Source organism: Oreochromis aureus, linkage group 18 (assembly GCF_013358895.1).
Source record: "Oreochromis aureus strain Israel breed Guangdong linkage group 18, ZZ_aureus, whole genome shotgun sequence".
NCBI classification, from domain to species: domain Eukaryota; kingdom Metazoa; phylum Chordata; class Actinopteri; order Cichliformes; family Cichlidae; genus Oreochromis; species Oreochromis aureus.
This window is the reverse complement of record NC_052959.1, coordinates 10,337,015-10,356,891: the sequence shown is the minus strand read 5'-3', so window position 1 is coordinate 10,356,891 and position 19,877 is coordinate 10,337,015. Positions and strand designations below refer to the sequence as shown.

At 41.5% G+C, this 19,877-nt stretch overlaps 2 protein-coding genes across 2 annotated transcripts; one reads left to right on the top strand and one right to left on the bottom strand.

Annotated features, from left to right (window-relative positions):
• Positions 1–2,264: 2,264 nt before the first annotated feature.
• LOC116320432 (sorting nexin-16-like) lies at positions 2,265–6,923 on the bottom strand. The gene is made up of 8 exons (XM_039602650.1): positions 6,558–6,923; positions 6,134–6,473; positions 4,714–4,800; positions 3,918–4,066; positions 3,742–3,811; positions 3,509–3,645; positions 3,313–3,418; positions 2,265–3,206 (listed from the first exon to the last, which is right to left on the bottom strand). The coding sequence occupies exons 2-7, from the start codon at positions 6,449–6,451 to the stop codon at positions 3,337–3,339; spliced, it is 843 nt and encodes a 280-aa protein (XP_039458584.1). The 5' UTR covers positions 6,452–6,473; positions 6,558–6,923; the 3' UTR covers positions 2,265–3,206; positions 3,313–3,336.
• A 675-nt stretch (positions 6,924–7,598) lies between these two features.
• Positions 7,599–19,825, top strand: ripk2 (receptor-interacting serine-threonine kinase 2). Its single transcript, XM_031740032.2, has 11 exons — positions 7,599–8,292; positions 9,112–9,265; positions 9,820–9,975; positions 10,767–10,918; positions 11,467–11,516; positions 11,597–11,758; positions 11,864–11,949; positions 14,625–14,720; positions 14,956–15,052; positions 15,216–15,419; positions 16,794–19,825. The coding sequence occupies exons 1-11, from the start codon at positions 8,099–8,101 to the stop codon at positions 17,171–17,173; spliced, it is 1,731 nt and encodes a 576-aa protein (XP_031595892.1). The 5' UTR covers positions 7,599–8,098; the 3' UTR covers positions 17,174–19,825.
• Positions 19,826–19,877: the final 52 nt, after the last annotated feature.

Genomic DNA, 19,877 nt, shown 5'->3' with positions numbered 1-19,877 from the left:
TGCACAGCTGCTTTGTGTGCAGTTGCTGGCCTGCATTCAAACAGAAGCCTAAGCGGTGGGTGGACTCGGGGTCCTTACATCAATGGGGTGAAATTGTTGCATTTACAATACTCTGGGTGGACGGGAATTGCTGGATTATGTGAACATAAAAATATATATATGTATACATATTTTGGCTCACCATCACAGAGAGTGCTCCCTGCATCTGTGGTTTTCACTGGAAACAGTGGAATATTCTTAGTGTATGCCGTGCCACCTCAGTATGGTTTCCTCATGTGCTCTTTGTTAAAAGTGTTGATATTCCATTAGAGAAACCTGGAAATTTTAACAGGCAGCACCGCATAATATTAAAGAATGGTGTAGAATTTGGTTTTTTTTCAATGGAGCCCCTGCTTTTCTGTTGGCATTGCAGAAATATTCACTAAACATTAGCATCTGCAAGGCAAGAACAACAGCTTTTTTTAAAAAACCACACTAGTGATGCTGGATTTCAAACTTGGTTGAGGGGACAATTGCCCTGAGGGCCCCACATCCTGTGGTTTTCATGTGTTACTGTTAGTTTGTGGTAAGTGGAGGATTTATTTTTTTTATTATGTTTGTGTGAGTGGAATAAAAACTGAGAAGAACTTCAAAGAGGCCCTGCTTTTGCACCTAATCCCTTGGCCCAGAGGCAACCTGTGTCAAAAACAATTTTTGAAACATTTATTCTTTGAGATTAAGTCGTGCTTTCTGGGAACATATTTCTAAATAGTTTTGCTTAATCAAATTACCTGAAGCTAACACAGCAAACCAGGAGCATGGTGGGCTTCCAAAACACAAAAACCCCTGGTCTTGGGGTCTTTTGGCAAAATATGCCATGTCTAGTAACTTAGAGGCACATTAGGATTTACCCAAATAATAAAAAGAGTGTGGGAACATAAACGCGGGTCAGCAGCGGCCCACCTCATTGGGATTCTCACATAAAACCTTAGAGTCCAACTCATTTCTGAAGTGCTGGAAGAAAAAAATATACCCATATATCAGAAGTCAGAAAGCAAATTGAAAACCTCTCCAGTACAGCTGGTCTGTGTCTCATGTATATAATATAAAGAGCCTTTCTGTCCCATCACGTTGACAAATAGCTTTAAGATTAAGATTAACATCGATATCGATCAAGGCCTGTTTTTAATATATGTGCTGGAAATCCTGCAGTAAGTCTTGAACACCAGAACGTTTTTGAGTCATTTGTGATGAAAGTGGTTCAAATGTATAGAGTCAGTCATTTACAAATGGGAGTAATCACAGGGGGAAAGTGAAATTACTCCTTTTTTTTGCATTTCTCATATATGTTTCACTTGTCTTGTTTTTCTTGTGGAGCGTGTGCCAAGTTTTTGATTCTACAAACAGATGTAGCGAGCAATAACCTGAAGTTTAACGTGATGAATGAATCTCTAACATGGTGTTCCATGTTAGAAACATGTCAAATGTGTAAGCTGAGGAAGTTCCCAGATGTCCTTAAACATCTGGGATGAAAGTGCAGATGTCCTTAAACATCTGGGAACTCAGGAGACCATCTGCTGGACTTCTGGCAGAGGAATGCTGTCTGATAGTTGTGTGATAGCTGCACAGCAGTCCTGGGACTTCTTTACTGTATTTTTCATTTCATGATGCTCCAAATGTTGTCAGTTGGTGAAATATCTGGATTGCAGGCAGCCAGTTCAGCACCTTCTACGGTGAAGTCGTGCTGTTGTAACAGATGCAGTTTAGCGTTGCCTTACTGAAATATGCAAGACCTTCCCTTCTGGATTGGAGCATATGTTGCTCTAAAACCTGCATAAACGTCTCAGCACCGACGGTGCCTTTCCAGATGCGCACACTGCCATTTTCATAAGCACTAATGCACCTCCATACCATCAGAGATAAAGGCTGAGAACATCTGCCTGTACGAAACAGTGACCATTGAACCACCACCCTCACTCTCCACCGCCTCCCTCCCACGGCCCTGATAACCTTAAGCAAATGGACTGATAATAAACAATCAGAGAAATGATGAAAACTACAAATTAAATCATTAATTCTTTGTTTTGCCACCTGATTTGTCCGTCATAATTACACAAAACACTGTGCCACCTGCATCTCTTCATGCAGTAACACTGTGAAATACATAATTCTTTCTGCCCACCTCAAAACAATATTTCACAACTGCTGGGTAAGCTGTGGCCAGACTCACTGGATCACTTAAAGAGTGTGAATGTTTTTCTGCAGCCAAGCAAGCTTTAAGTGTCTTTATATATCTGACTATGGACAACCTGTTTTTCAGAGTGAATGTTTTATCATTATTATTATTATTATTATTATTATTAATTTGCTCCCTGGTTGTTTTTTATACAACCCACTCACATTCAGTCGAATGTTTTCATTGTACAAATCTAATAATTATGCACCAACCTGCTCACAGCGGCAGCATAAAAGTAGCCTTCACGACCTCGGAGAAGCCACACATAACTGGGATTTATTCAGCGACTCAAACAGAATGAGTGAAAGGAAACAACATGGCCATTCAGTGTGATAATGGGGGCGCATGAATGAGGCTTTACGTGGATGGATGTCACACACACACACATTCACACAGGCTTCTTTCATTGATTGCGAGCTGTTATTCACTACTCAAGAGGAAAACATCTCTCCCCTGCTTTTGTGCTTCTCTGCACTTAAATCTTACAGAGATGTCCCCGTGCGAGATAAGAACAGAACATCAAGTTCCCAGTCTCCTTCTCATTCAGACGTTTACTTTCTCAAACTGTTATTGTATTACAGTGCCCCCTTATGGTCATTTTGTTTTCTCATATTTCCTATGCTTCAAAAAGAGCTTGTGTACACTAAAATTCAAGATCAGTGAAACATTGTCATTGAAATGAATTGAATACGTTACTTAGAAATAAAAAAATAAATAGTATTAGAATCTATTGGATTTTTTCCCTCATTAGGCAGCATAATATGTCGTATATACACATTATGGGACTTCTATGTGCTTGGTATTTTGAGGTAGTTGTCTTAGTGACATCCTGAAAAGAATCAAATAAACATATGCATGGCAGGCGTTAGATTAAACTGCATCCAAAGATTGTTTTGGCACTGCGGTGGTCACATTATAGACTTTCTTGTGGACTTGGGTTTAAGAGGAACCAGCAGGATGTCTGATGACCACTTGCACATGTCACTGTCACCTAGAGAAGAAAATACAGAAAACATTATTCATCATTAACATTGGTACATTAAAAAAACAGTGTTAGGTGACTGAGATTAGATTTGTTGGTTCAATATGTTATTTACAGTTTGTTTCTTTGTCCGTGTCAGTCACTGCATGTCCTCTGTGTCACTGTCTGTGGGGGTGGTGATTGTTGAAGCTTCAAAGCTCTCAGCAGAAAGTGACGTGGATCTGCGTGAGACGGGGGAAATGAACAGTTTCAGCACAGCGTACAGCTCCTGCTTCACTGTGTTTCCAGCTGTGCAACAGAAACATAATTACTTGGCTTCTTTTAGCAGCAGGTTGAGACGGTTCTCTCTCTCCTCCAAAGTCTTCTTCAGCCTGTCGGCTTCTCCCTGCTTGTCCGCGAGTTCACTCTGAAGACGAAGGTGAGTTTCCTCGAGACTCTCACAAAAGGCCTGCACGCCACACAGTAGACAGAGGGTGTTTGAGCTACACAACTTTCTTCACATTCAGCCCCTGAGACAATATCTTTGAGAGCAACGTGTCCTCACCCTGCTTTCCTCCAGGCTGTCAAACGGACTCGGTGCTTCAACCAAACACAGAAAGCATCTTGCAGCTTCACTGGGGAACCAAAGGGTTTTATGTACAGGTCAAAATTAAACACAGTTCAGGTCACCCACTAGAGTAGTACTGAAAAAAAAGTCACAACACATGCACACACACACACCTTCTAAAGACTTCTTTGTGTAATACTAGGTTCTCCAAAAAGGTCTGCAGTCCAGCCTTCCTCTCTTCTAGAAACTCCTCGTCATAGTTGTTTTTGAGCCAGCGCTTAGGAGGCAGGGCTGGATGAAAGCTGGGGAAAAGCTCTTGAAGCTGCGTCAAGGCAACGAGCCAAAAGTGCAAAAACGGGAAAGCAGAATCACTATGGCAACAATATTACATCAATGAGAGCCGAAAGCGTCGCTGAATCACGGTGCCACAAATGGAAGAACAGTTGCAGCGAGGTCTGCATGTGTATCGCACAAATGCATGAGGTAAAATGTCACTTTATAGGTTTTTCATTAGTCTGACTAATTTATTTTATGGGGGTGAGTTTGATAGCTTCACAGTATCACTCCACCTACAGCATACACCTGTAGGGGGAGTGCTGGTTCTATCCCTGTCATTTAATAGACTGGCTGCGAGCTGAACAGTCGCTGTGTTGTTCTTAACTCAAGCTATATTCTCCCCGGTTCAGGGGTGCAACATGTGCGCCCAACAAACAGAGCGTACCGAACAAATCAGGCAGCAGATTGTTGTAGCCCTCAAACTATCCTTTAACTGCATGTGGAAAAAAAGTTGTTGGTTAAGATTGAACGAGCAAAGTAATAGTCACTGATACTCAAGTGCTGAAGCATTTGCCGTATATAATCTACCCCCTCAAGCCTCTCCGGGCTCCTCACGGCACGTCATTTCACCACCATGTATGTATAGGCTGCTTCACTAATATGTAGCTGCTGAGGTGCACGATATCTTCTCACCTTGTCACTGAGCCTGCAGAAGTCTGTGTATCTTCTGAAGATCACCCAGCTGTCTCCCTGACTCCCCGTCACCAGGATTTTATAAACCTACAGAACACAGACGACTATATGACAAATAACAGACACATGTATTGGTTTGCACTGAGTGCCTTAGCAAGTTGACACTGTACGCGTGTGCATTTCAGGCGCCCATAAGAGCAAGAGCAGTAGGATAGTACAACATGTATAAGGAACTGTAAATGCATCCTTTAAGACCAGCTGTAATGTCAATAAGATGATCTGTAATAAAGCGTTTATAACACATTAAGAAAGTCTGGGTGGCATATTTCACCCCTCTTCTCACAACAAACTGTAAACTGCAATATTATTCCTGTCAGTGTTTTTCAGATCTTCTTAGAGTGAGTGGATTCGTCTTGCTGTCTGAGTGTACGTCAGCATAAAACTGAATGAGATGTCATTAAAAGCATGCTTTCAGAAAGCAAAGCTGCTCAGGCAGCTGCATGCATATTATAAAATTAAACCTGAATCATTGATGACAAGTTCTTTATTTAGAAAGCCAACAGATGCTCTCTCTTACTAGTTGTTTTATTTCTTCAGTCTCTGATGACGACTTTCATCCATGGTGCTAAGACAAAACCACGTCAGTCCAGCGTGGAATTCCCAAAGGCAGAGCGCCAACACAAAACGCTGGTAGCTGACAAATCTCGAATGAACCAATTTAGACATGGCCTTATTTGGCCATGTCTGTTAGAATGGCCAAATAAGGCCATTCATGCTAAAACAATCAGAGGATTGTTTTAGTTTTTGTTCCAGCCTTTTCTTTATCTTTTGCTAGACAAGTTTTAAAATGATATGAGTTCCTCTGGTTCCACAGTGTAACGGTTTGCACATCTGCATAAACTGACTGATCCTGAAAGAAGATGCAAATCCCATATCCGATAAAAAGAAAATGTTCCAAACATGTGGCGTGGCCTGCTTTGGTGTTCCCTTGTGAATAAGGCAGCGTGTTCAACTGACACCCTCAGCATCAGCAATTACAACTTTTGGAATTCACCCATTTTTTGCCCACTCAGCTAAATCCTTTCCAAAAAACAAATATTGTGTGAAATTTAGCCAACAGTGATGTTATTTATAAAAGTAAAAATCCAACAAGCTTTTATTGCAGCCTTTTAAGGTCCTGCCCTTGTTAACACAGTTTGTTCCTGGCTCTCTTGACTTGAACATGTGACTTTTACTTGTTTTATTATGCAGCTAACACACTCACATATAAGATATATATGTAAAAATGTGCTAACTTAAAAATACATTGAAAATGATTGCACAATTTTGGAAACCCCTAAATATGAGATCCTTTTTTTTCTTTGGTTTTTCTTTTTCTTTCTTTTGCAGGAAAAGAAGAGCTCTCCCTTTAAATCCCTACCGTGAACTTTGCCCTTTCCTCCCTGATCTCGTGGCCAAGCAGTGTCGGAGTAATAGGTCTCTCCATCCAGCTCTCCCCATAGCTCATTTCACCTCTGTGCTGCCTGGATGGCCCATCTGTCAGGCCTCCTCTTGGTCTCCCACAAGTCTCATCTACAGTAGGATCTACAGTGGGACCATCTCCTCTGCTTTCAGGAGGTGAGTGCTCACAGTTTGCAGATGAAGAGTCGATACGTATGGGAGAAGCTCTTTTGAAACAAGACCTGCTCACGCTGACCCAGTCCACTGGAAAAGGTACTGGAGTAAATGGAATAGCCATCTGTGGTGGTCTTAGTGACGTACTGCGAACAAGGACACATGGTGAATTAGAATAAACACAGGGGGAACCACATGGACATGCACAGAGAGCATGGTAGTGTACTTACAGCGGATCAGTGCAAACACTTCCAGTGAGTCAGAGCGGGTGAAGGAACTACAGCACAAGGTTTTATAGAATCAAGCTTTGTTTCCCTTCTGTGCAGGGATTGTCGCACTCCATACTCTTGCTGGCTCATCAAAAACACAAGGCAGTTTGTGTGACATCCACGTAAGCAGTATCATAGCACCTGATTTGTTGAAAGCCTGTTCTTGGTTTCAGATTACAGAGGGACACAGAGTCATGTGCTTTATGGTGTGTCTCATCCAACAGCACAAAAAGGGCGCATCCTGTTTCAGTAAATCACAACAACGCACTTGTAAAAGGTGGGGCCAGGTTTCACAATGAGCTCACCCGAAACCCTGGCTGATTAGGACCCCCACCCGCTTTCACACCTTGGCTCATGTGATTAGGTAGAGGATCATCAGGGGGTCCTTTGTCCCTCTTTGGGGGGGAAACTCCCACTGGGTTTAAATCTGGGACTCCCCACCAATTGACCCTTAGAACTGAAGAAGCTTCTCGGATGAGAGGTGAAACGTCTTCAAGCAACTCAAAGAAGTCCAGACGCTTTTCTTTCCAAGCTCCTTAGACGTCAAATTTAATACAAAAAATACCTATAATTTCAATAAATTAACACTAACTGTGACTTACCAAAAGGCCCAGTTATCACATGAACTCAAATTTGGAGCGATCAAAGAATAAACACCTTAAAAATCAATAAAAATAATAAAGTTTATCGAGACATCTAAAAATCTGCTATCAGGATGTCTAAAATAACACTGAAAAACTAAAATCTATACTGCTACTGAAAAGAGAAAGTGCTACTTATGATCACGTGACACGAACATCGGATTTTGACATGTCTTTAGCGTCGACACATCTATAGGAAAGCCCCTGTTTTTGGGGGGGGGGATTCCCGCTGCTAAAAATCCCAATATTACCAATTGGGTTCATGCCGCAGGAGGCGGATCTTTGTTTCAGCGAAACTGAAACTAAAGTTGAGGTAAAGGCTCATTTATGATTTATGGTATTTTAACAGCGTGCCTCCTCAGTGTTTTTCCTAGACTTACCTCGCTGTTATCCATATTTGTACTGGGATTCTGAATGCGCTCAGAGGGCTGCTTGGAAAACGGGGTCAACTGTCTGAAGTTCTCCAAACCTACACTCGTGAACGCATCTCGTAAAAACCGGAAGCGTGTCGTCATTAGCAACAACAAACGCACCTGCTTAAATGAGCGCGGAGCTCAGCTACGCTCTTCTTGTTGTTGTTTCGCTTTGGGTCCTGCGCGCATTTAACTGTAGTCGCTGGGTGAAGGACAGCTGTCGCCGGTCAGCGGACTCGCTGTTTATCGGCTGCTCTGTTTTTCTGCTCTCCTCTGCAACATTAATGTTAGCTTAGCATGCTAGCAGTCGGCTACGTTGTGGCATGCATGTGAATGGGAGCGCAGTTCCTCTTTGCGTTTATACCAAAAGAGGTAGTTCTGCCTTTATTGGCCAAACCCGTGGGAGATAAATCCTCAGAGACTTCGCGTAAGGGATTCAGAAACTGCTATGGAGCCAACTGCGGGCTGTTTGGATATCGGCAGCCTGACCAGCACCTTGCCGGTGATCCCCCAGAATAAACTGACGGACCTGTACTACCTGAGCGGAGGGGGCTTCGGCACCGTGTTCAAGGGGAAGCACTCCGACTGGAGGACCACTGTGGCCGTCAAGTGCCTGAAGCTCGACTCTCCAGTTATAGAAAGGTACTCAGCACCGAGCAGACAACTTCACGTAACAAGGTCTAGGTCACGGAGACACATTTGAGCCATTTATAGATGAATTGCACTAGTACAGAAAAACTTTGTGCTGTTTCAGGATGATGCAGTAAAGTCAGCCTGTACTTACTCCACAGTAACAGCTGCAGCACTTGACCTAATTTGAGTCAAATGTGAGGCCTTCCTGTACATTTCAATGAAATGTGTTCAGAGTGCTCGAGCAGGTTTTTCATTCCTCTGGCAGGAAAAAGGCTAAAGAGTCTGTGGCTTACGTGTCCAGTGACTTCCAGCTGGAGGGCTAGTTTGCTCAGACTGGCACAAATCTGAACTGCACGATATTTTTCTTTTTTTTAAATCCTACACTCATTCTTTATTTCTGGAGGCATGCAAATATACCACTCTGTTATAAAATTAAGTCCACCTTTTAATGTGAAATTCTTAAGCTTGTTTCACAAAACTCTGTGTATCCCAACAACAGTGAACCAGCCCAACTGGATTTCAGACAAATGTCCAGACATCATGACTCAGTTTGGTGTTTATTGGTCACCTAGTAATGGGTCATTCTACTTAGATCCACACATCTAAAACATTTCTGCCCAAATTCACAAGTGAGAAATTCTCAGATTCCTGCGTGTAACATCTTTACTCCTCTGTGTAATCAAGAGTTTCAGCAGGATTGTATTCTGCATTTTTGGTCTGCGTGTCTAAAAGGATTTTATCTGAAATATTCCTTTACCTCACTATCACAAAAGTGCTGTCAGTGTTATTTTGTTTTTGTTATTTATTCTGTGTCTGGCTGTGTTTCAGAGAGAGGAACTGCCTGCTGAAGGAGGCTGAGGTACTCCACAAAGCCAGGTTCAACTACATCATCCAGATCTTTGGGGTCTGCAATGAGCCTCGTATCTTTTGCATAGTCACAGAGTTCATGAGCAATGGATCTCTGGACAGGTTACTCCACGAGGTAACTCATCAAGTTCACTTCCTATCTCTAGGAACTCTTCTAGTCTGAGCAATACACCCTTAAGCAAACCATTTAGATTGCCACTGAGTGGCACCAGTTTTCCCTGGTTTAAATAGTTAGCTGTGAGAGTCGCCCAGACTACACACTGAACAAAATAAAGGTTTTATAGTTGTTGCATTTGGATTTTTGTTGCCAAAAGAGGTCAGCTGAGGGAGTTGCATTGGTCTGTTGATTTTCTCTCTTGTGCATCACTCATCATGTGAGTGTATGACTCTGTTTCCTGTCAGTGAGACTATAAACAAAAGCGAAAGCTCGAAGTAATTAGTATCTGATGAAACCTAAAAGAAAGTAGGGAAAGACAAGCCGAGCATTGAGGGAAGCAGACAGCTATGCACAAGGGAAATTCCCACTGGCCTGAGTGTAGTAATTTTTTCAGTCTTTATTTCAAGCTCTTGCATTGTTTTGTACTTTCACTGTAGTAAAACCCACATTTCCCACTTTTATTTATACATTTATTATGTCTTTAGCCCATCTTTGTAATCTCTGCCTTACAGAAGGACCTGTACCCCGTTCTTGCCTGGCCTTTGCGTTTGAGGATTCTGTATGAGATCGCCCTTGGGGTTAACTTCCTTCACAACATGAACCCACCCCTCGTACATCACGACCTAAAGACCCAAAACATTCTGCTGGATGGTGAATTTCATGTTAAGGTATGCGCCGAGTATGAGGTGCGCGCAGAACAGGAAAATCTATTACATCACCTTACCCGTGTCAGTGTGTTTGTTGGAGCTGTAACAAAGGTTACAGCTGCTTAGGTGGTCACAGTTATAGTCACATGTATTGTGTATGTTACCAGAGTAACTGAGACATAGTGGATAAGCAGCACATACCCTATGTACTGCTGATCTACTACTCTTTATGAAATGTACCATTTTTTTTTATTAGCATAAAAAGTATATATAAAGGTTGTTACCAATTGTTACCAGGTTGTTCAAACTGATTTCTTTTTCTTTCATGGCCTAATTAAAGTGGACATATTATACTCATATCAACTCCATAGTTTTTGGACTGTAAAACAAACTCCTCTCCTTTAAACTTTCTTCTGATTGGCTGCCCCTCACAAACAGAAGGTTTAAACAACAGGTGGGTGGTGCTAGTCTGCTGACACTCAACGCTGTGTGCCTAATATGAGCACATAAAGATAATACAGTATCAGTGAGAGGGGATAGCGATAACAGTAGAAGGGGGGGAAAAACCTCCCTGAAACTGACTATTAAGGGCAGTGTGAGTATCCACCATTGCAACAGGAATTAAGAAAGGCATAGTAACTTCCCCTTAAAGATCTGATATTATAGAAAAGGCTGTCCTCCTGCTGCAGTTATCAACCTTATTTGGCTTTTTGTCACGAATTAATTTAAGACTCATAAAATGTAGAACTGTGGATTTGTATAACTTGGTCTGTCTGCGGTTCACGTCTTGCTAACTTTCTGCTTCTCTCCAGATTGCAGACTTTGGCCTATCGAAGTGGCGACAGCTGTCAGTGAGTAGAGGCTCAGGGTCCAAGCCTGCTGAGGGTACAGTGATCTACATGCCCCCTGAGGAGTATGAACCATCCAAGAGCCGTCGGGCCGACGTGAAGCACGATATGTACAGGTAAGGCACCAGAACCCAGTAACTATTATGTAGAAGTGAGTCTGAAAATGTACATTCTTCCCTGAAAATTTAGCAGAAAAAGTCTCGATGACTTAACTGTGTTACTATAAACTCTGATAACTTCCGTGTTTGTTGAGCACAATAAGCATTTAAGGGAAATGAGGCTTTCCTTCCTGTAAAGGTGAAACAGAGTTCCTGCCTCAGATTACATCATTTGCATACCACTGCAGGGCCCAGGGTCGGAGGCTAAATCAGTCATGCCAGACAAAAAATCAGACATAACTGTCGAGATCCACGAGTCTGTCAGAAAAGCAATTCTGATTATTTTTCACCTTTAATAAGAGAACTCTACTTTTCTCTGATGCAGTCTTTGTAAATTTTGCGCAAGAGGTTACACTTACTGCAACGGGTTAATCAGTCATGGCTTTGAGAGTCATCCCTGAAGCTGGCTTGTTTTAGAGTCCCTCAGCTATGAGGGGAAATGCCAATATCTGGCAACTTAGTAACTCTTCCTTTAACTGTTTTCCTCTTTGATATTTGGATTGTAGCTATGCCATCATCATGTGGGAGGTGCTGTCCAGGCAGATCCCGTTTAAAGGTAACTGCTCGTTTTTCATGTCATACTTTGTTCCTTCTTTACCCTTTTTGAGTCACTAATATGTGTGTGTTTATGTTCAGAGGTGACCAATGGCATTCAGATCATGTTCAGTGTGCTGCGCGGGCTGCGTCCTGACACCAGCCTGGAGAGCCTGTCCGCAGACATCCCCAGCAGAGAAACGCTCATCAATCTTATGACAGCCGGCTGGAACGCTAATCCAGATGAACGGCCTTCCTTCCAAAGTATGCTCATACTAATGACTGAAGTGCGCACTGCTAATGTGACTGTAGTTCTGTGTTACATCTTTGGCAGGATTTAGCAGTGTGATGCGTTTCCTACCATTTCAGATTGTTTGATAGAGCTGGAGCCTATGGTGAGGGTGTTTGACGAAATAGAGTTCCTGGAAGCTGTGCTGCAGATCAAAAAGAAAAAGGTCAGTTTTTATATTTCTTCTTTATGTACCTGTAGGGAAATCTTTGTAGCACTTTTTTTTTTCTTTTGAAAACTACTTTTGATTTATTTCAAAATTAAATTTGCATTTCCTCTGATCCACAAAGAGTGTATTATGGGATGGTATCGTGTGTCTGTCTGTCAGCATGCGCTCAGGTGTGTCAGCTTACAGTAAGAGAAATCTGGTGAAACTAGTTTGAGACAGACTGTGGCTAAGAGTATGACTTTAGTTTCATGATGATGTCTCACAGCCATGCATATGAAAAATAAATGCACAGGCTTTGATGCAGCTATAGCTACAGTGACAACTGCATTTATTTTTATTAGTGTAACAGTGACTTCATTCTGTCTGTCTGTCTGTCTGTCTGTGTGGGTGTGGGTGTGTGTGTGTGTGTGGGTGGGTGTGTGTGTGGGTGGGTGGCTATAAACTGTTGATGGCCAGATTTTTACAGCTAGTAATAACCACTAAATGCATCACCTAAAGTGTTATAAAATCTTTCCTTTCCTTAGTAATTGCACAGGGGTTCCCTGAATTGGCAGTTTATCACAGGTCTACTGGATCAGCTTATCACCTTTTCAAATTGATTAGAAGGAAAATGATAAAGGGAAAAAAGATAAATGTGATCTAGAAAAAACTACACTGACTATTTGGGGAGTCCATATTTGATGCTTTCTTTTGACATTTAGCTGTTAGGAAAAACCAGCAAACCAATAAACTGCGGCGAAATGCAGCAGGGGCCTCTGACAGACTCAGTCTGGGGACATTGTGGCTCATAGTTGGGGAATTACTCATTTACTTAGTTCATTATTTTATTTTGTTTACTATGCAAACGGCAAAACAGGGAGATGTGTTGATAAATTGAAAGCTGCCACTAATTTGTGCTCATCCATCTATGATCTTGTGATTACCAATATCTTCGACGAGGTACTGAACCACTTGCATATCACACCCCCATACCAGCATAGTTTTTTGCTGACATTAATGGTAGGGTGGGTTTGGAGCTCTGCAGTTACTGAGCAGAGCATTGGCAACTTTTCCACACTCTGCGCCTCACTGTAATTTTGTGGTCTGACACTTCAGTTCTGGGTTCCTAAATACTTCCACCTTACAGTAATACCACGTATACCAGTTGATATCAGTTGTGGAATAGCTTGGAAAGGGGAAAGAACTATCAAACTGACTTGTTACAATGGTGGCATCCTATTATAGCAGCATGCTCAAATTCAATGAGCTCTTTAAAATTACCCCTTCTTTCGCAAATGTTTGTAAAGGCAGACCACGTGGCTTGGTGCTTAATTTCATACACCTGTGGTAATGGGACAGAAAACATCTGAATTGAAAGATTAAGAGGTATGGCCTCAAGCTGGCTGTAAGTTAGCTAACAGCTGGACACCCGCGCCTGTGATTTATAGTTTTGTCCAAAGTAGTTAAGTGTTCAAAAACCCAAAAAGATAAAGGCAGAAAAAAGCCAGTCCACCTGAAATGTCAGACTAAAGGATTCAAAGTAAAAACCAATGGGTGATGCCATCTATTATATACAGGTTTTGTTCAGTGATCATTAAAAGAACTGAAGACTGTCACAGGTTAGTGTTTTTGCTTAGCAGACATAGACAGTTAATTATTAACATTAGATACATTTTTTATTTATAGTTGGCTGTGTATGGACACACACATTTACACAAGTATAAATGTTGAATTGTGTGCAATTTGGGGCAGTTTAAATTGCACTGTGACTCAGCGAGAGAGATTAAAAACTGACATCATAATGTCCCTTCAGCATATCCTTCCTCTTTATAGTTTCAGTGTGTATGTGACTTTGCAGTCACATGTCTGTTTCGAAACCAGACTTTCAACAAGCACAAAATTGAACTACATGCAGTTAAAGGCAGCAGGGAACTGTGTTAAAGAACAGTCTATACAGTTGAATGTTATTATTGTCTGTTAGCTGCAGAGTACTGAAGGAAAAAAGTTAACAGTGTGTATTTTTAGTACTCCTTTTTTTGTCCTCCTTCAAATATCCACACTTGCATAAGTCACAGAAGTTATGAAAGCATCAGTGACCTTTAGTTTTGTTTAGTGTATTGTTAAACACGTTGGTTATGCATTAGCTTAGCTGGTAATGTACAAACTTGATTCCAACAAAGTTGTCACTCTTTAAAATGTAAATAAAAAGTAGAATAAAGTCATTTCCAAAACTTTCTATTTAAAGAAAATTTGTCATTTTAATAAAGTTTGACGGCAGAAACTCGTCTCTAAAAGTTAGGACAGGGTCATCTTTACTACTGTGTAGCATCACATCAGCTACGTTAGCAAAGAGCATCATTAGAATGAATGGGTGGGTCAGCAGGTTGAAGTATACTGTATATTTGTTTTGAGGTTTGGTTTTTTTAGCAACACCAGAACCTGCTGCTTTGTTGGGCAAGTCAATATTTGACTGTGTGGTCAGATACTTCAACATTCTCCTTACACTACTGATATAGTTTTATGGGATTTTTTTTTTTGTAAATGTAATCCTCTCTTTCAGTGTTGTGTGGAATTTTTTTTTCTGTGTACTTTTTTTTTTTTTAAGCAGGGGATTGACAGTTAAAGTATTTTGAAGTTTACCTTTTTGTTGGCTAATATGTGGTTTTGCCATATCTCTTTCACTCCTCACACAGCTGAGGTCACAGTGTTGTTCAGCCCCAGCGGCCTGTCAGAAGGGGAGTGAGGAGGAAACTCCAAGTATGCCAAAGGACAGGCCCAGCCAATGGACGGTCAGTATCCACTCGTCACCTACACTGAGGACAAAGATGACGTGTGTGGAGCGTGGTTTTTTTTTTTTTTTTTTTTTTTTAAATTTATGCATGTTGTCAGCCGGTAACTGAAACCTGAATAATTTTCTTGGCTTATAATGAAAACGCTGATATGGAGGGATGCAGTTCAACAGTGAAGGTGTGTCTGTGTCGTTGTATGAACATAAATGAAAGCTCACTGTTTCCTCTGTCGCAGGAGGCCACCACATCAGGCTCGGGGTCTTGTTCCTCTCAGGACACGGACATATCTCTACCGGGCGCCCTCTCCAGCAGCAATGCTGCATCCGCTAAACGTAATGACACCAACACCTCGACCCAGTTTCACCACTGATAATCTTTAAAGGAAGTGGTGTGACTTGATGTCATAGAGAGTTCAAATATAATACTTTAGCCTCTGTTACAGTCTATGCTTTGTTTGGCTGCGGGGCACATCACATTTCTTGTTCTGTTTTTCAGCTGTAGATTGCCTTCCATCGTCATTCATGCCTCACAGTCTGGAGTCTCCACAGTCACTGAAGGATGTCTATGATAAACCAGTATGTGGTGATAAACTGAACGGCTGGACGAATGATTTAAACATACTCAGCAAACCTGAACCAATCGCCGAATGTGAGACAAAGCTGGTTAATGTCTCCCTCAAAGCACAGCCTCAGCCTCAAGGTACAAGAAGCTAAATTGTGCATCTGTCGGTGTGTGAATGTGTGAACCTGTGTCCCATTTTCAAGTCTTTATGATTGAGGAGTGCGGACAGACATGTGAAAAACAGAGTGCAGCTCATGATTCAGTAGGCTGTAGAACCACGTTTCCTTCTCTGTACGACTTTATCAGTCTCTCACATCATTGTGGAGGAATGTTTCCCCGCTCTTCTTTACAGCATTACTTCAGTTCACTGAAGTTTGTAGGCTTTCATTTATGCACAGCTCTTTGACTGGACCATTTCAACACTTTGATTATTTATTTTTTTCTCAGCTGCTCTGTGTTTGGGATCATTGTCCTGTTACATGACTCAGTTTCGGCCACACTTTCGCTATCAGACAGAGGAGTTCATGTTTGATTCAATGACTGCAACCTGCCTGGGTCATGTGGCTGCAAAACAAGCCTAAATCATCGCCCTTCCCCCAACGTGCTTAACATTTGGTATGAGGTGTTTGTGCTGATATGCTGTGTTTGGTTTGCACCACACGTGGTGTTGTACGTTATGGCCAAACATCTCCGCTTTGGTCTCATCTGTCCAGAGGACATTATTCCAGATGTCTGAGGTATGATCAGATGCAACTTTGCAAACTTAAGCAATGCATGTTTTTAGAGACAGAGACTTTCTCCTGATAACGTCTTCAAACTCGAACTTGTTCAATGTTTTTCTGAGTGTTTGTCATGAACTTTAACATTTAAGTTGCTAACTGAGGCCTGTAGAGTCTGAGAGTTTTGGGGGTTTTCCAGTTTGTCAGAGTATTACTCATTCTGTCCATCAAGTAAATTTGCTGGGATGTCCAGTCCTGGGAAGGACTGTGGCATTGTGGTAACACAGCTGAATGCTCCAGACGAGAAAATTATCAAAACTTCTGCTCTTATAGAGGTGCTCACACTTGCTGTGGATCAGTTAACCAAGTGAATTAAATTGGTAACACCCAGCTGCCGCTTAGCTTCTTAATTCCTGTGAAAGCAGAAGAGATGCACTTTGTTTTTCACAGGTCCTGCCTGTTCTGGTTGCACTTTTCTTTTTGTTTTTGTGGACACATGTTGCCGATAATCTATCAACCTCATAATTGATGTTTGTGTGTTTTCCTGGCTCTGTCTAGTACAGGCCATTAAAGTACACTTCTTCCTAAAGAAGATTCAAATTGGCATCATAGTGATGCTGTTATCATTCCTTTGTTCTTAACTAGTCAGCCCTGATGGCAATTTGCACTCCTTTTCAGCTGATTGGTGTAACATAACATTGGTTTGTAACACCTTACACTTTTGGTATAAAGAGTATATTTTCACCCTTGCAGCAATGTTCAACAAATAAGGCATAACTTTTTCTTGTTGCAGGTTACTCTCCTCCACTGCGGCACTCTCCTCCTCTGCAAGGTCCCATCTCCCAGTGGATTGCAATCCGGCGTGAGGAAATTGTCTCCCAGATGACGGAGGCTTGTCTGAACCAGAGCTTGGACGCCCTGCTGTCCCACTCCATGCTGATGAAAGAGGATTACGAACTGGTGATCAACCAGCCCACACGCACCGCTAAGGTCCGCCGACTTCTGGACACCTGCGACAAACACAACGAAGACTTCTCCCGCATCGTCGTCCGCAAGCTGCACGACAACAAGCAGATGAGCCTGCAGCCGTACCCGCCTGAAATCAGCTCGCCTACGGTGGCACCCAGTGCACCATCGCTGTCCATGTCCTACAATATCCCCAGGAAGATGTAGCAGCGCACACGGCCAAGACTTGCACATAAAGACTGTGCCAACTTGACACTACAACTCTTTCTGTTTCCGTGTCATCCAGACACTCGCCACGGTTTAGACTGAAGAACAGCTGGTTGAGCAACTGAAGTTACAGGTACAAAAACGTCATGTGTTACTATGGACACATCAACTCTAGATTTAAGGTTTTATTCTGTATGTTTAGAATCAAAAAGACTTTAACTGAAGCAGTGATTATTTTTTTAATGTTACGGATTTCATGTGAATATTTATTTATAGTCTCTAAGTGACTATATTGAGTGGTTTTCACTCTTTTTGGTATCTAATGCTTTTTGTCTGAAAACTATTAGATTAATGTTGGCCTGTTTGTGCGATCATGTATCAGTATTTGCAGAATGCAAACATCCTCATTTATTTCATGCAACTAAAGACAGGAGGACTGTTAACTGGAAAACCTGCAGTGAAAAAGGGGTTTAACTCTTTCCTAGCAATCTTTATTCAAGTATCATGTATTTATGGGTTCTGGTCATGTTTACGGCCTGAGTGAACGAGTGTATTGTTGTTCTATTTAAGCACAAGGTCTACAGAAAGTTTGAATAAGTGTTACTTTAAATAAGTGTTCCTGAACTTTAGCAGCTTTGCCAAACTAAGAGGAAGAGTTGGACTGAGTTGTGACCCAGTGGCAGAGTGCATGGAAAGTTTTTACTCCTCCTCTATTTATCGCCAAGCTAAAGAGAGTCACAGGGTCACAAAGTAAAGAGGAAGTTGAGAGGGTAATACAACACCCAGAAAGAGGGATGTGGGTATGTGTGTGTGTGTGTGTGTGTGTGTGTGTGTCTGTCTGCATATAGTAGGTCATTAAAATTGGACCAAGTATGTGCTCTCATTTCTTTCGGTCTGTTCAGTAGCGACCTCACCTCAGAGACTTCAGGCTTATCTGGATCTTTCCACACTTGACCTATCTTCCACAGACTCTGAGCTGAGATTGCAAATAAATGTATCCTCTTTTAGTCCAAGTGAGCTTCTCTGCAGTAGCATAAGAAAAAACATAGAATTCATGAAAATCCAGCTTTGCTTGTAGCAGATCTTTAGTTTACCTACGGGCTGCCTGTTCAGCTTATTTTTCTTGAACGTTGCAACTTTTTCTGCTGTTACTAATCTGCTCAAAACAGCAGCAACATGTTTATGAAATCTGTCAGACACTGACCGCAAGGCAGAAAACTGTTCAGCAATCTTGCATAAGTATACAATAAACAAGTACTGGTTTATCTGTTAAACTATACCTTTGTCTGCCACAGGGCTCTTTGTTAGTTCCTTGACATAATAAGCATATATTGTATGTTCTTTCTGCCAGAATATGCTGTAGTTACACAACAGATATTTTCTGTTTTATTAGCGTGTATGTGTGTGTGCGAGTGTGTGCGACTGCAATTAACGTTATAATCAGTCAATTAGCCAACAAACGGTCTATTTCATTCCCAGTTTGGCATCTTTAATGTGCCAAACATATTTTGTTGTTGTTGTTGTTGTTGTTGTTGTTGTTGTTTAACCCTTCAGCGTCTCAAACATCAAACATGCAGACCTATTCACAAACTGTCCTACGCTAATTCTTAATAACTCCATTGCTTTTGCCTGTCAACACTTTCATCAGTAAGTAATTGTTTTGGTGTGTATGTTGTGTGTATGCATGTGAGGTTTTTGTTTTTTTTTGTTTTTTGAAATATACACACGGGCCTTGCCGCCCTCAACACTGCCTTCACTTCCTCAAATGGGTGCTTGCAATGACAATATTAAGCTGTGGCTCTGGATTTCAGTACCACCTACGACACATTCATCACAGGACAGTCAGTGTGATTTAATTAATGTTTTTTCATGCACATGTTCTGCATCATTCAGTCCAAAGTAACCACAGTTCAATGCAGACCTGAGTCACACAGTGGGGAATGAGTCACAGCACGTCAGACTTTTTAAAACACTGTTAGAGCAAATTATAGTCAAATGACAAAATGTCATTTAGATTACGTCAGAAAGGCCGAGCAGGGTCAATATGCTTCTGTATGTTGGACTGGTATTGTTTTTGAAAACTGTGCCTCATATTCTGCTTCTGGTTTCGACTCGAGTTACATGCAAACGCCTTCTACGTGCATATCAAGCAAAGCTGAGTGGAAATGCTACAGGTTTGATAGCGGTGTGTTTATGTTGTAACACATTTTTTACTCTAGACGATACCTTCATCTGTGGTCTGCTGTTTAAAACTAATGCATTTTTTTTCTGTGATGTGTTTATTTGATATTCATAGAAATACCATCTGAAAAATACGGAGCTAATTTAGTGCCCTTGTCATCATCAGTGTCAGCCGATTGAGCCGTTCTGTCAGAGATTTTATACCTCTCTGACCTGTCTTCCCCATGTGATGTTTTTGTGTAATGTATGTATGGTCGGAGGGTAAGATGGCGCCGCCATTGCGTGCAATAGGTCAGCAGCCTTAACATGAAATTTCCCCTTGTGGGACTAATAAAGGTATATCAAATCAAATCAAATTTAACATGATGTGTAGCTGTGGTTTCAACTAGGATTTTCTTTTCTTTTTTTCTTTTTTTTTTTTTATATTGTGTCAAACTCTTCATTAAAATGGGTACTCTGTTTTTAATTTAATCTGGTCTCATTTCTGCTTCTTGTTTTTGTAACAGTAATTTTAAAGGGACAC

Bases quoted from the DNA above. Each gene is read 5' to 3' on its own strand.
- LOC116320432 (XM_039602650.1), bottom strand. From the start codon at position 6,451: ATGGCTATTCCATTTACTCCAGTACCTTTTCCAGTGGACTGGGTCAGC. The intron at 4,067-4,713 runs GTGAGAAGATAT...GCCTTGACGCAG, and splicing joins TCTGCAGGCTCAGTGACAAG to CTTCAAGAGCTTTTCCCCAG. The intron at 3,812-3,917 runs GTGTGTGTGTGT...TTGGTTCCCCAG, and splicing joins CACAAAGAAGTCTTTAGAAG to TGAAGCTGCAAGATGCTTTC.
- ripk2 (XM_031740032.2), top strand. From the start codon at position 8,099: ATGGAGCCAACTGCGGGCTGTTTGGATATCGGCAGCCTGACCAGCACC. The intron at 9,976-10,766 runs GTATGCGCCGAG...GCTTCTCTCCAG, and splicing joins ATGGTGAATTTCATGTTAAG to ATTGCAGACTTTGGCCTATC. The intron at 11,950-14,624 runs GTCAGTTTTTAT...CTCCTCACACAG, and splicing joins TGCAGATCAAAAAGAAAAAG to CTGAGGTCACAGTGTTGTTC.